The sequence below is a fragment of the Salmo salar genome, chromosome ssa23, assembly GCF_905237065.1.
Source record: "Salmo salar chromosome ssa23, Ssal_v3.1, whole genome shotgun sequence".
NCBI lineage: Eukaryota > Metazoa > Chordata > Actinopteri > Salmoniformes > Salmonidae > Salmo > Salmo salar.
The window spans coordinates 15,521,232-15,537,277 of NC_059464.1; the positions used below are offsets into that span (position 1 = coordinate 15,521,232).

General features: G+C 44.0%; 1 protein-coding gene across 20 annotated transcripts in view; it reads right to left on the bottom strand.

Annotated features, from left to right (window-relative positions):
- LOC106584181 (receptor-type tyrosine-protein phosphatase F) overlaps positions 1 to 16,046 on the bottom strand; it is a 423,412-nt gene that overhangs the window by 97,003 nt on the left and 310,363 nt on the right. For 12 of the 20 annotated variants that reach the window (XM_045706048.1, XM_045706041.1, XM_045706047.1 and 9 more), the window contains 6 exons: positions 13,465 to 13,610; positions 13,012 to 13,253; positions 12,626 to 12,819; positions 11,650 to 11,783; positions 11,110 to 11,254; positions 8,138 to 8,443 (listed from right to left, as the gene is read on the bottom strand). In XM_045706048.1, the coding sequence (XP_045562004.1) occupies positions 8,138 to 8,443; positions 11,110 to 11,254; positions 11,650 to 11,783; positions 12,626 to 12,819; positions 13,012 to 13,253; positions 13,465 to 13,610 (1,167 nt within the window). The remainder of the gene's footprint in view (positions 1 to 8,137; positions 8,444 to 11,109; positions 11,255 to 11,649; positions 11,784 to 12,625; positions 12,820 to 13,011; positions 13,254 to 13,464; positions 13,611 to 16,046) is intronic. The other 8 variants (XM_045706043.1, XM_045706044.1, XM_045706042.1 and 5 more) reach the window with 1 other exon arrangement.

The window sequence follows — 16,046 nt, forward strand, 5'->3', positions numbered from 1 at the left end:
GTATTAACAGATAAACACAAAGCCCAAGTCTACATCCCAAATTGCACCCTATTCCCTTTACAGTGCACTACTTGTCAAAAGTAGTGCACTATGTAGGCAACAGGGTCCCATTTAGAACACACACCATGCCTGTGTAAAATGGAAGAGGAACAGATGTAGAGAACCCCAGCACGTATACACAGACATACTCATGATGCTGTTGAAGTCTTTGAAGTTCGGTCTTCAAGGATTTCAATCCAGAGTACTGCTGGGTGTAAATTGTTCATCCTGTCTTCAGACTTGTCCAAAGGGTCCGTACACTGAAAAAAATGCCGGGTTGTTTGGATGACCCAACTGCTGGGTTGCAGGCATTGGGTCATTTATCAAATCAAAATCAAACCAAATGTTATTTGTGACATGCGCTGAATGCAACAGGTGTAGACCTTACAGTGAAATGCTTACTTACAAGCCCTTAACCAACAATGCAGTTTTAAGAAAATACCTAAAAAAAGTATGAGATAAGAATAACAAATAATTAATTAAAGAGCAGCAGTAAATAACAATAGCGGGGCTATATACAGGGGGTACCAGTACAGAGTCAATGTGCAGGGGCACCGGTGTCAAGGTAATTGAGGTAATATGTACATGTAGATAGACTTATTAAAGTGACTATGCATAGATAATAACAGAGAGTAGCAGCAGCGTAGAAGGGGGATGGGGGGGCAATGCAAATAGTCTGGGTAGCCATTTGATTAGATGTTCAGGAGTCTTATGGCTTGGGGGTAGAAGCTGTTTAGAAGCTTCTTCGACCTAGACTTGGTGCTCCGGTACCGCTTGCCATGCGGTAACAGAGAGAACAGTCTATGACTAGGGTGGATACCCTCTGTAGTGCCTTGTGGTCGGAGGCCGAGGAGTTGCCATACCAGGCCATGATGCAACCCGTCAAGATGCTCTCGATGGTGCAGTTGTAAAACCTTTTGAGGATCTGAAGACCCATGCCAAATCTTTTCAGTCTCCTGAGGGGGAATAGGTTTTAGTTGGGTTGTTTTCTTTAAAAAGAGCAAGGTTGGGAAGTTGATGCTTTGTTATTGAGATATGACCCAGCTGGTCTGATGAGAAAACTGGAGGCGTAGCTTAGTAGGGGTGGGGCTTTCAGATAGTTATTTTTGGATACCCGTGACAGTAAATGTAATTCCGGTTGATCTGTTCTGCTATGTTGTTATCACATATTGAGGTTGAACACTCAAATTTTTGTAACTTTGAGAAAGCGTAGTAGTTTCTTAAGAGCCTTTGGAAAACCCAATGTTGAGATGAATACCACTTTGTTATAGTATGCAAATAACAATATTATTAATATTATATTTGAATATTTAAAGTGCAAAAATGTTAAAGAAAATGTTTTATTTGCAGTGTACGAACTTAATTGATAAAGATGAATTACATTTACTCTCATTGGTGGCCAAAAAATAACTATCTGAAAGTCACATCCCCAATTAGCCACACCTCCTGAAAACAACCTAATGATTACATTAAAAAAAGACCCAGCTGCTGGGTCGATCCAGCATGAAAATGAATAAAACCAAACTGATGGTTAAATTAACTCATGTTTGGGTAATCCCAATATCCCAACATGTTGGGTTATTCATGCAACCCAACTGGCTGGGTCAAAATAACCCAGCGTGTGTTCTGCCAAATATTTACCCAGCGCAGGGTTTCCTAATAACCCAAATTGGGTTATTTTTTACCCATCCTTCTATTTAGAGTAACAATAAACCCTATTGTTTTCAAACAACATACTGACATCTCTCAGTGTTGGGGCTGCACTGGGATGTTGGACTCAAACTGAGGGCAGCAGCGATAGTTTGTCTCCATCTCTCTCCATCTATTGCTCCCTCTCTCTGCCACCCAGCTCTCTTTCTTTCTCAATCCTTCCCTGGCTGTCTGCTACTCATCAGAGAGACAGAGAGCTCCCACTCACTCCCATGGAGTCTCCATGGAAACCGAGGTGCAGAGACAGAGTAGGTTCATGCCGTGTTCTCTTGTTTCTAGAATGTTCCCTCTACTCAGGTCCACATGAATGAAGTTGCTAATGCACTTTTTCCCAGAATCCCACTGCGTGAATGCAATCAAGCGCACAACATGTGCTTGTCAGCTCAGGGCAGCGGGAAAGTAATTCAGCCGGTAATTCGATAAAGATCTGGGACAGATTGGGAATGTATAGGCAAAGTCAGTTAGGGGGTCACTCATCCCAGTGTGGCAGAGGAGATAGAGAGGAGAAGAGAGAAGGATCTGACGGTGGCCATGTTTTCAGAACCCTTGACTTTTTCCACATTTTGTTGTGATCCAGCTTGACCTGGAGTGCTTTTCCAACAGTCTTGAAGGTGTTCCCACATATGCTGAGCACTTGTTTTCCTTCACTCTGTGGTACGACTCATCCCAAACCATCTCAATTGTGTTGAAGTCGGGTGATTCTGGAGGCCAGGTCATTTGATGCAGCACTCCATTACTCTCCTTCTTGGTCAAATAGCCCTTACACAGCCTGGAGGTGTGTTGGGTCATTGTCCTGTTGAAAAAAAAATTATAGTCCCACTAAACGCAAATCAGATGGGGTGGCGTATCGCTTCAGAATGCTGTGGTAGCCATGCTGGTTAAGTGTGCCTTGAATTCTAAATAAATCACAGAGAGTGTCACCAGCAAAGCACCCCCACACCATCACACCCCCTCCTCCATGCTTCACAGTGGGAACCACACATGTGGAGATCATCCCTTCACCTACTCTGCCTTTCACAAAGAAATGGCGGTTTGAACCCAAAATCTCAAATTTAGACTCATCAGACTAAAGAACAGATTTCCACCAGTCTAATGTCCATTGCTCGTGTTTCTTGGCACAAGCAAGTCTCTTGTTATTGGTGTCCTTTAGTACTGGTTTCTTTGCAACAATTCGACCATGAAGGCCTAATTCACACAGTCTCCTTCAAACAACTGATATTGAGGTGTGTCTGTTACTTGAAGTCTGTGAAGCATTTATTTGGGCTGCAATTCCTGAGGCTGGTAACTCAAATGAACTTATCCTCTGCAACAGAGGTAACTCTGGTTCTTCCTGTCTTGTGGCGGTCCTCATGAGAGCCAGTTTCATCATAACGCTTGATGGTTTTTGCGACTGCACTTGAAGAAACCTTCGAAGTTCTTGACATTTTCCTTATTGACTGACCTTCATGTCTTAAAGTAATGATGGATTGTCATTTCTCTTTGCTTATTTGAGCTTTTCTTGCCATAACATGGACTTGGTCTTTTACCAAATAGGGCTATCTTCTGTATACCACCCCTGCCTTGTCACAACACAACTGATTGGCTCAAACGCATTAAGAAGGAAATCATTTACACAAATTAACAAGGCACACCAGTTAATTAAAATGCATTCCAGGTGATTACCCCATGAAGCTGGTTCAGAGAATGCCAAGAGTGTGCAAAGCTGTCATCAAGGCAAAGGGTGGCTACTTTGAAGAATCTAAAATATAACAATATAGCTGTTTGAAGCTGGTGTACAAACCAAAAGTAAAAGACACAAACATGAAACTTAAGAACAGGAAGAATGGAAATAGATCACATAGAACAGATCTAATGCTTCTTAGACTTGCTTTTAATGACAAGATAAATCTATAACTGACATTTCTACAGTATGTGAATTTGGTTGGGTCGCCCAAAAAGTATTCAACCCCTTTCTTAAAGCAAGCCTTAATAAGTTCTGGAGAAAGTATGTATCACATAATAAGTTGCATGGACTCATTCCATGTGCAATAATAGTGATTAATAACATGATTTTTGAATGACTACCTCATCTCTGTACCCCAGTGAATTTTGAACACAGATTCAACCACAAAGACCAGGGAGGTTTTCCAATGCCTCGCAAAGAAGGGCACCTATTAGTAGATGGGTAAAAATGTTTAAAAAAAAGCAGACAATGAATATCCCTTTGAACATGGTGAAGTTATTAATTACACTTTGGATCGTGTATCAATACACCCAGTCACTACAAAGATACAGGCATTCTTCCTAACTCAGTTGCCGGAGAGGAAGGAAACCACTCAAGGATTTCTCCATGAGGCCAATGACTTTAAAACAGTTACAGAGTTTAATGGCTGTGATGGGAGAAAACTGAGGATGGATCAACAACATTGTAGGTTAGTATTGTGGAGTAACTACTTGACAGAGTGAAAAGAAGTTAGGCTGTACAGAATAAAATGTTCCCAAAACATGCATTCTGTTTTCAACAAGGCACTAAATTATTACTGCAAGAAATGTGGCAAATTAATTAATATTTTTGCCACGTTCACTGTCCTCAAACTCCCTGTCATAAATAAGCCAAGGCGCAGCGTGCCGGTAATTCCACGTCCTTTATTTTACGTGAAACCGAACAAAACAATAAACAGGATAAACAGAAATGAACGTGACGCAACTGAGGCGCACACAAAACACTCACAGAAATAATAATTACCCACAACTACAGGTGGGGAAAAGGCTGTCTAAGTATGATTCCTAATCAGAGACAACGATAGACAGCTGCCTCTGATTAGGAACCATACTCGGCCAAACACAAAGAAATACATGACATAGAATGCCCACCCCACATCACACCCTGACCTAACCAAACTAGAGGAAAATAAACGTCTCTCTAAGGTCAGGGCGTGACAATTTTGTCCTGAATACAAAGCATTATGTTTGGGGAAAATCCAACACAACACATTACATTACTGAGTACCACTCTCCATATTTTCAAGCTTAGTGGTGGCTGCCTCATGTTATGGGTATGCTTGTACAGTAATTGTTAAAGACTGGGGAGTTTTCCAGGATAAAAAATAAATGGAATGAATCTAAGAACAGGCAAAATCCTAGATCAATACCTGGTTCAGTCTGCTTTCTACCAGACACTGAAATGAATTCTCCTTTCAGCAGGACAATAACCTAAAACAGAAGGCAAAATCTACATAGGAGTCATACTAAGAAGAGAGTTGATGTTCCTCAGTGGCCGAGTTACATTTTTCACTTAAATCTGCTCGAAAACCTATGGCAAGACCTGAAAATGGTCGTCTAGCAATGATCAACCACCAATTTGACAGAGCGTGGATAATTTTGAAAATAATAAATGGCAAATGTTGCACAATCCAGGTGTGGGAAGCTGTTAGAGATTTCCCCAGAAAGACTCACAGCTGTAATCGCTGCCAAAAGTAACATGTATTGTATCTAACATGTATTGACTCAGGGAGTTGAATACTTATATAATCAATATATATTAGTGACATTACAGAGTATTTTGTGTAGATGATTGACAAAAAAAATACAATTGCTGTAAATCCATTTTAATCCCACTTTGTAACAAAACAAAATGTAGGATAAGTCAAGGGGTGTGAATACTTTCTGAAGTCACTGTAGGTAAAGCAGACTACTGCAGGTCCCGGTCCATCTGACATGACAGACATCCCAGCACACTGCTTGATATATATCCCCCACCATCAAGAACAGCCAGACAGTTGCTGCAGGATCTCAATAACTATAGGCTGTGAGATTGGCTTCATTTTATTAAAACAAATGAATTGTGAGTCAGAGGCCCAGCCATCAAGGCCCAGTGCACCCTAACCACAGTGTCACAGAACAAATTAGACTTCACTGTGATTGGACAGGGTGCCAGGCAGGCAACACTGTGGGTTCTGCTGTACTGTGGGGGTGCAGTGGCGGTTCTAGACCATTTCAACTGGGGGGGGGCCAAGCTGGGGCCAGGTGTACTGTTAGAGGGGCCAGTTACATTAGACGCTATTGTTGTCATATTTTTTTCTTCACTGCATTGCAGGCATTAGCAGGCAAAAGACCATGTTCATAATCATCATCGTTGCCACTGTCTATTAACGGATGTAAAAAAAGAACGATAGCAAAAAATGTGTTATGTAAAAATTATTTCATACTCCACATTTAGGGGGGCCACAAGGGGGTCCAAAATTGTTGTCACAGGGACACCCCCCCCCAAAGAGAGGGGGGATTATTGAGAGGATTATTGGTGAGAGACAGAGAGAGAAAGAGAGAGAGAGGATGTAGGGAGATGAAAGAAAGACAAAGAAGGGAGATCGGACAGGGAGGGATAGAACAGAGGATGCCACTGCACTGAGAAATGGACAGATGCTGGAACAATCCAGGGAGAGACGAGAGCTCAAAGTCAAACGGGCGCAGAGAGACGGAAAGAGATGAAAAGAGTGTGAGATTAGAATGCAGTGGGTGTGCAGAGGAAAAATGTAGCAGAGAGAGAGGGTGCATGGGAGAAAGAGAGGGAGAGAGAGAGACAGAGAGAGAGAGAGGTTGGAAGAAATATTAAGAGAAGGAGAGAGAGGGAGGGAGAGAGCGGAGATGGAGCGAGAAGTGGAGATAGAGGGAGGGAGAGAACGAGAGAGATTAAGAGAGGGAGGGAAGGAGGGGGGGTGATGGAGCGAGATGTGGAGAGAGAGGGAGGGAGAGAGAGATGAAGATGGAGAGAGAGGTGACACAGTGAAGGTTAGTGGATGTGAGTGAGTGGGAGAGGAACAGTATGCCTAACTAAAACGATGCTTCTGCTCGTCTCTTGTGAAGGCATTATTGGCTGTTTCTAGTCTTTAAAGCCCTGCTGCCACTGTGAAGACAAAGACAAACAAAGAGAGGGGAAAAGATGGATAAAATCAGAGAGAGAGAGAGAGGGAGGGAGAGATGGCGATAATGCGATAAAGAGACCCTGCTATAGCCATTACATCAGTCCCTGTAGTTCTCTGACCCGAAACAGGACCGTAAAAGACCTGCCTCTACCAGAATGCAAAAACATGGGAACAACGAAGAGAAAGGAAAGCAGCTGCTTTACACCGTAGAGAGAGTAGATGAGTAGCCATTACAATTCTCTCTGCCCTAGCCACCACCCACACATCACTCTACCACCCACACATGGGAAAGCCTAACATAATTAAAAGGCTAGGGGAAAAGCGAGAGCCAGTAAAGATGATATGGGGGAAGAGAGGGAGTCAGGAAGATGTCAAGAGCACATGCTGTCTTCATTTGTTAGCTGTGGTCACCACAGACAGACAGGCGGCTGGAGAAAGATGCAGAAAAACCCTGTTTTATCAGATGGAGAAAAAAAGGAGGAACGGCTCCAGTCCCCACACTGTGCTGACGGACGGACAGCTGGAGAAAGAAGAAACACAGTGAAGAGAAGAGGAAGTACCCTCAACACTGCACTGTCAAATCCGCTGATGCTTTCTCCATTGGTTCAGGAAAAGAGCCTATTACGATGGAGCCCCTTGTAAGAATGTTGTATAATGGCATCTTAGACTTAGTGGACACAGATGCTGGACTGTGCTGCTGTGATGCGAGGCGGTATGCTCTGTGTGTGTCCGAAATGGCACCCAATTCCCCATATAGTGCACTACTTTTGACCAGAGACCCATAGGGAATAGGCTGCAATTTTCCGGATGTGCCCTCTGTCAGTAATAAACACACAGAGTGTGCTCGCTGGGTGACGCAAAGCTGACCATCCTTGTGGGCTAGCCTCCGACAGCCCATTTATCCACTCACCACAGCACTTCAAACTAAAGCTTTATCTATGTGAGGAGATGGAGCTTGTCAGATCCCCACTCAGACTCAGGCTCATCACCAGACAACACAGAGCGCTCAGCCAGCTACCAGGTTAGAGAAATGACAGCATGCTCAAAGACAGGAAGAAGAGAGTGGTCAAAGAAAACCAGACAGGTCGTTAGAAAGAGTAGAGCAGCGGTAGTAGTAGTAGAAGATTCCCGGCGCTGGGTTAGTGGCAGTAGTGTGCCCAGAGAAAGAGGGCCTTGCCTGGCTAGAGAGAGGCAGACATAGGCCACTGGGGAAGACCCAGTTGAGAGCAGTAGTAGTAACAGGAGTGGCAGTAGTAGTACTACTATAACAGCAGGGCTGGGTTAGTGCCAGTAGTGTTTCGCCAGGAAAGTCCCCAGCCTGACCATGGCAGAGAGGAGCACAGATGCCGGACAGAGGCAGAGACAGGTCAGGGGAAAGCAGCAGCAGTAGTATTAGTAGCAGTAGAGACCCAGTATCAGGCTGGGTTAATGCCAGAAGCGCTTCTCCGGGAAAGGAGGCCCTTTCCTGGGCCCAACAATGGACATACCATCCTCCTTGGTCCTGATCTGGGCTGCAGGGCTCTCTGGGCCTGGGCCTACGTCCGTGTGAGCCCTGACCCACACCTGGTATTCTGTCCACTTCTCCAGGCCCTCCAGTATGTAACTAGAGACGTCTGCCCCGATGTCCGACACCTCGTGGCGCTCCAGGTCCTCTCCAGTTGCGGCCTTGTAGGCCAGTGTGTAGCGGACGATGTCCCCATGGCGGCTGGCTGCAGGGGGCGCTCTCCAACTCACCTTGATGCTGGTGGAGCTGAGGCTCAGCAGGACTACCTCCTGGGGCGGGGCTGAGGGGGCTGGGGGGGGGGGGACACAGGGAAGGAGGGGGGGTCAAGCAGGAGGGATTGGAGAGGGATGGAAGAGGAGTGCATCCCAAATACCACCCAATTCCCTTTAAGCGCACTACTTTTGACCAGGGCTCTGGTCAAAAATAGTGCACTACTGTATAGGGAATACGGTGCCATTTGGGACACAGCCTAGGCCTTCTGGACTGGGAGGGGGAGCTCCATATACTGTAGCCTATAACTCTTTACCAATGTGTGTTAGAGTAATCGTGTGTGTAAGGCAGCCTGAAATTTGTTTTTATAGGAGGTATAGTAGGTGTATATATAAATACATATGAATCATTTGTTATCAAGTGTTTTTCTTCAGAAGGTGTGCTTATTTTATTTTCTAGTCTGTTGGCTAAGCCCACGATCTTACACAGTAAAACAAATACTTAAAATGTAAAACAGGCACATAATATAAATGAGCAAAATAAATGTTTCAGAATATCACGACACAGTGAATATGAACAATGGAAAGGTGGTGGGTGGGTGAGGGATACTGCGGGAGCACTGTGTGGAAGAGGAACTTTAACATGCCTGCTTGTGGTTCTGGCAGCCAGAGCAGTGAGGCAGCAGGACACAATATGCTTTCAATAATGAGTCATGTCTGGTTGGTTGGTGTGAAAGAGCTAATCCTTGACAGCCCATTATTTCCTTTCAGAATACAGATGCCCAAGTGATGAACAAATCCAGATTGAAACAGAGTAAAAACAGTATACAACCCAAATGGCACCCTATTCCCTATATAGTGCACTATGTGGCTGAACCTTTTTGGGTATATTGATGTGGGAGTAGATGAGAGGAAGAGACTATGTGTGGGAGACAAATTGCAACAGCTATGTTTCAAATAGGAGCAGGGTTGTAAGAAATACAAAAAGATAGAGGAGAGGGAGGCAGATATAGAGAGGGAGATATAGATATAGAAGAAGGAAAAAAAGACAGGGACAGATAAAGAGAGCGAGAGAATGAAATGGTGAATGGGTAAGAATATTGAGGACAGAGATAGTAATAGAATTGTGATTTTGAGAAGCAAGGGGAATAGAGCAGAAAGATTGAAATGCAGTGAAAGGAGGAAAAGTGGAAGTTATTGAGACAAAGACAGATCGAGAGAGAGAGACACTTTGCTGTGTTAGAACCCTTCTTGAAATGGTGACTCAGTGACTCTGTGTGTCAGTAGGCAGGCAGATAAGAGACTGACTTCAGAGAGAGAGAGAGAGAGAGAGAGAGAGAGTGAGCTCCATTTCGAGACCTCTGTTCCTATGGGAATCAAAGCCCTGCCTGGTCCCTCAAAAGTAGTGCACTAAATAGAGAATATGGATCAATTTGGGATGCACTCTGGCTCCCCCTTTCTATACATGAAGGTTTTGACAGCTGACAAGTAAAACAAATGGCTCAGAATAGGCTCTGATTCGTTTTAGGGAACCCATCATAAATATTTCAGCTTCCAACCCCTAGATTTCCTGGAGAGCCTGCTCGGTGATGTGAGCGGAGCCTGGGGCAGTGACAACAGCAGAGGTGCAGCAGAGGGGGCTGGTTATGTGCTAAAAACTCAATTAAGGGGAGCTGTTCGATGCTATTAGTGTCGGGTAGGCGACAATGATTGTGTTGGTGGATGCCAAGGCCATACATAAAGACGTATAGTACAGTGCGGTGCCGTGTTTCATGATAAACTATAAAACCATAATAACAAATGATGGTGACATTTATGATGCTGCCGTGTCTTCTGTGCAGCAGCCTGTTTGGGGTTGCTGGTATGTACTCAGTCGAATGTGGCGCAATGGGTTTATCATACTATTTGTCAAAATGTGCAAGGGTCTACTGGTAGTGATGTGTTATCGACTGACTGCATATAGGGAGAAGGAATGTTCCTCACAGTGCTGGCATGTACTGTACCTGTCAGGGGAGAACGACTGCCCCCTCTCATTGAAGCCGCTGAAGTTCAAGGCCAACCTCTGTACTGCAGGCATTGTTTCCCCATTATAGCAAATAGAAAAATGGCAATCTTCATGGTCAATCTTTGTGTGAATAAAAAAAAAAATCGTAGACAATCATGGTACAAATAATTCATTCTAATACACCAGATGTATGTTCTTGAACCTAATATTTTCAAATTGCAAGTTATAAGGATAAGCCTGCAGTACCCCGGTCTGCCTTCAGCTTGAGTTACTCAATGAGAGGGGGCAGCACTGAGCAAGCCTGCAACGTCACTTCCTGGAGTAGCTCAAACTGCGCATGTTATGTCTCAATGAGATGTCATCTTAACCGACATCATTTTGTTTCAATGCACTTTTGAGTCTTCACATAGGAATGAATGGTGTCACCTGATCGATGGTTTTGTCCATTCATAGTACACACATAGCATTTTTCCCTCAAGATCAGATGGGTTTGAGGTGCAAAATATGACCTACCTTTTGTCCACCTCAATGAGGTGTTGACTCCACATTCTTGTAAGATGCAGAAGAATTTGTTAAAGTCCTAGAGTAAAGCTTGTTCGAGCGAAAGGGTTGCACGTAGAAGAAGAAAAAGCCTCTGTTTGTGTCTGGCCGTTGGGGTGTGGACCAAAAACTAGTTAGCTCCAGGTAAAGGGAGGTAAAAAGCTATAGGTTTGGGTCTGGGAGTTGAGGTACAGTACTTACTGGACTGGGCAGTCCTGGCCTCAATAAGTTGGGTGTAGACGCCAAGACCCATCTCAGAGCGAGCAGCCAGGGAGAACATGTAGAGGGTGTCTGGCTTCAGACCCTCCACAGCATAGGACCCCGCTGGAGGGAAGGTCACATGGAGCTGAGGAAGAAAACAGGCATAATCGACGTTAGTAAACGTCTCAGAAGAGTCTAGAAAAAAGGACCCAGAAACAAATGTTGTCGGCACTAGCAAGATCGCTACTCTATTTATGTTAATGTCTGTCACTAGAGATTGTTCAAAAAGCACAATGAGAACTGTAGATATTGTAATCCTCAAAGTTAATATGTAACACCTCCACCAGGTACACAAAGTAGGAATTACATTTCGGATCCTATATTGCATTTGCAACATCTGAAATATCTTACAGAAAGTCTACTGACAGAGTAAAACATAACATGGTCCTACGAGACGGATAACACTATTCCTGGAGTAGGGGGATTGCATTATCAGTAAGGGTATGATGTGGTGGGGACAGGTTTAAAGTTGTAATTTACCTTGTTGCCAGAGTTAGCCTCCCAGTACATGAGCTCGTACTTGGTGATCTGGTCCTGGACAGGCCACAGCCACGACAACATGATGCGAGTGTCCAACTCTGCCTCTGCCTCGAAGCTAGATGGCTGGGCTGGTACTACAGGCAGAGAGAAAGAGAGAGAGAGAGAGACTTTACTTCTCAGGATACATAGGGGTTACGTCTTAATTCTGCCGCAGCATGCACTTGTGCACTCCTTCCCATCCATCTAAAGCATTGGAATGTCTTACACCAGTTATTTCCTTTTAACCACAAAGGGAAGTACATGCTTTGGACAGAGGGGTTGATGACTTGGACTGGGACAAAGTGAATTACTCAGTGTGGAATCATATAGACTACTGTAGAGTCTGTAGACGCGCTGTGAGACACAGGAGATGCGCTGTGCTTTGGCATGAATCACTCTGTAATAGCGCTGAGACTACTGTTTCACAAGTACCAGCAATATACAGAACACCTTCGCAAGTGGCTCCTTTATACCTTTAAACGCTAGAGTACATCCACAGTACAAAGAAACCAATTCAGAAGACTGTTTCTGCACGGCAAAATAATTCAGTGGCACTGCATCACTTTATCACCTTTCTTCTCAAATGTGTCAGAAGAGGAGGAAACTGCAGAGTAGACACCTACTTTGTTTCTTGGAGGACACAGCACAGTAGATAATATGCCCTTGTGGATATGGATTGTCACTTAGTGAAAAGTGAAACCTCTACTTGGGAGACTTGAGCTTGAAGATTGTCCTACAGTAGAGGGTGGTTAAGGAGCTGAAACAGACCTAACACACAAAGTGCACCCTGTTTCATACAGTGTCTACTTACCACCTAGGTAGTGTCCCTTCTTCATAAGTAGCAGTGCCCGCTCACCACTCCCCTGCTACACAAGTTGTACACTTACCACCTAGGTAGTGCACTAGGTACTGTCCCTCCTTCAGAGTGTCCACTCACCTCCCTGCTGGGTCTTGACCTGCAGTACATCAGACGGAGGTCCGTCCCCTACAGAGGTGAACCCCAGCACCCTGAGGCTGTAGGTTATATCTGTGGTCAACCCCGAGATGGTGGTCAGTCTGCTGTCATCGGTGTTATGTTTGTGCCACGCACTCAGCGGGGCTCCGAGGTCAGAGCTATAGTACACCCGGTAACTGAGGAGTGGGTTAGAAAATCAACCAAGTTTACATAATGGAAGATAAAATCATCAGACGAAGAGACCTGTTATATCAACCTTTAGCTGTATGACATTTGCTTATATAGGCTTTATAAAGCATGTAGGCCTTTTAAAGAGTTTATAAAGGCTTCATTAAGCCTTCAAAAGATATATTCATAGAATATCCAACCCTCTGATCTGTCCATTAGGCTCCTCGGGAGGCTCCCATTGGACCAGCATAGTGGATGCGCTGAGCATGCGAGCCTGTACAGCCAGCGGTGGAGAGGAGGGAGCCTGCTCACTGGTCCTGGTGTCCACGAGGCTGCTGGGAGGGCCACGCCCAATGTTGTTCACCGCCATGACGTGGAACTCGTACTCAGAGTATGGGCTGAGCCCTCCGATGCTGTAGCGTGTGGTGGCTACTCCGTCGACCTAAAATATAATGACATCATAATAATATGGTCATTTAGCAGACTCTTTTATCCAAAGTGACTTACAGAACTGTCAACATTGACCATGACACATACTGTATATTCAGCATATGTAGCCCATGCAGGAATGGAACCCACAACCATGTGAGAATCAAACCCACAGCCTTGGTGTTGCCAGCACCCACCGAGCCATTCGAACGATTGGAACGTACCTCCTGGAAGCCGTTGTCAGAGACCTTGGCCCGGTACTGGATGATGTAGTAGGACACAGGCTCAGGGTTCCCCGAGTCCCATGTCAGAGTGACACTGGTGGCTGTGGTCTCAGTCACAATCAGGGAGGCGGGGGGCTTGGGCAGGGCTGTCAGATAGACCAATTGGGGAGGGAGAGAAATACACAGGTCATGGAAGCTCACAACAGCAAAACGAAACGTTTCTGTTTTAATGGACAATAAAGTATACTATTCCATTCTATTCTATTTTTTCTATTCCATTATATTCTCTCATCCTTCGTCCAGTCCTGCTAATATAATACTACAAATAAAGACCTAAAAAAAGGCTGAGAGTGCTCTATCTCACTAATGCAGGCCCCAGAGCTGTGAGCAGCAACAAGAGCGAAAAGAGCGAGAAGGACAGCACTCACATCCTATCAGTCAATCACTGTTCAGAGCCTGTCTCTTTTAGTCCCTCACCTGTCACTGGAGGGGCCAAGCCAGCCATGTTCATTATCTCTCAAAGCAAAGTGTCTCTCAACCAGTGTGACCATTCAGCGCTCTCTCTTTCTCTCTCTCTCTCTCTCTCTCTCTCTCTCTCTCTCTCTCTCTCTCTCTCTCTCTCTCTCTCTTTGTCGCTCTCTCTTTCTTTTTCTCTCACTCGCTATATATATACATATATAGAAAGCCCATTATTTCCTTCTTTGCTATCTAGGGCAAAACGTTCTCCTTCAATTAAGTTGAGAGTCAGAGTCTTGAATAGAGAGATGAATAGAGTAATGAGTCTTTTCTATTTTCGTTTTATTTACATATTGATCCCAAAAAACTATTTCAGGGCTTGGAGCACGCCTTTGGCAAAAAGACAAATGTGTTCAATGTGAGGTAAATGAGTATCAATACAAAATTATAATATTTAGGGAGTGTAAAGATACCTTAGAAGAGTTTTTGTTAGTCGTGAATAAATAACCAGCATAGAAAGCAGACTTAAGCAGACTGACTCAAAATCAATGTAAGCAATGTCAAATGGAGTAAGTTATCTAGCTGGTTTTGTGCTAGGATTTCTTGAGATGGTTTTCTTTTCATATTTTGCAATTATTTTACATTCTGTTGAATTGCAAGGTGACATATTTCAAGGGGGTGTGGTATATGGCCAATAGACCGCAGCTAAGGGCTGTTCTTAAGCATGACGCAACGCAGAGTGCCTGGATACAGCCCTTAGCCGTGGCATATTGGCCATATACCACAAACCCCATAGGTGCCTTATTGATATTATAAACTGCTTACAAATGTAATTAGAACTGTAAAAATATATATTTTTGTCATACCCGTGGTATACGGTCTGATATACCACAGCTTTCAGCCAATCAGCATTCAGGGCTCAAACCACCCAGTTTATAATACATAATATGACATAGAGTATAATATGAATGTATTTTTTTCTGCACTGGCAGAGCATTTGAGTTTGAAACACTCAAGATGTAGGTCCATTTTGCAAAGAAAGTGATTATCTGTCCCTTTACCTCATGGTAATGGTAATGTACACACTCTCCCAGCTTTTCTTATTTCCATCGTAAATGGAAAGAGGCTGCATTGTAATAAAATTGTGGCTGAAAATGTTTGCTAAATCACTTTTGTGTTGTGTATTATTGTACTACTGTCAGAGTCCAAATGGATCTGCTAAAGTAAGAGGTGGTGGGGTGTAAAACAGGGAGAACAGCTCGCCTCCAGACGTCAGATGGGCATTAGGGATGAGACACTGCAACCGAGAGGTTTTAGAGAAAGAGATCAACCCTATAGCCGCAGCCCCAGCCCCCCCCCCAGCCCCACTCCCGATGCCTTGGTTGACATCTGCTATTGACATCTGCTATTATTTCCTGCATCCCAAATAGCACTCTATTCCCTATATAGTGATTACTCTTGACCAGGGCCCATGGTGCTCTGGTCAAAGGTAGTGCACCCTGTAGGAAAAAGGGTGGCATTTGGGACATAGACATTATGCGTCATATCCAAAAAAGGCAAAAGAAGCTTGAAAAACTTTTGAAACCCTGACAGTATTGCTCTGAGTACTGAGTGATGTTAAGTTAGAAGTTAGACTATTTAAGGGCCTATTATGCATGCATCACATATACAAAGTTGCGGAATACTTATTCATCAGGAGGTGTGAGTCTGTAGAGAAGAGAGAGCCTCTCCCAGGACTTGAAAATGTCCTACCATCTGTCAACACTGTGAGTGATATCATGAGCTAATTGGGGAGTTGTATTTTGCTTACACTTTAAAACATTTCCTGCAGCAATTGGCTAGTAAGTTACATTGATTTATTTTAACGTACAGCTACCGTAATCCATTTCATGGTAATGCATTTTATAGTACCAAAAATGGTACTGTAATCTAATTTACAGTATATTGCTGGAATTACGCATGCAGCGACATATTACCCAGTGTTCTTTGAAAGTTTTCATTTTTAAATGTACATTTTGGTCATTTAGCGGGCGCTCTTGTCGTTAACAATTTACAGTCAGTGCATTCAACCACGGTGGATAAAAGAAACACATCACAGTCATAGCAAGTAAAACATTTCTATAACC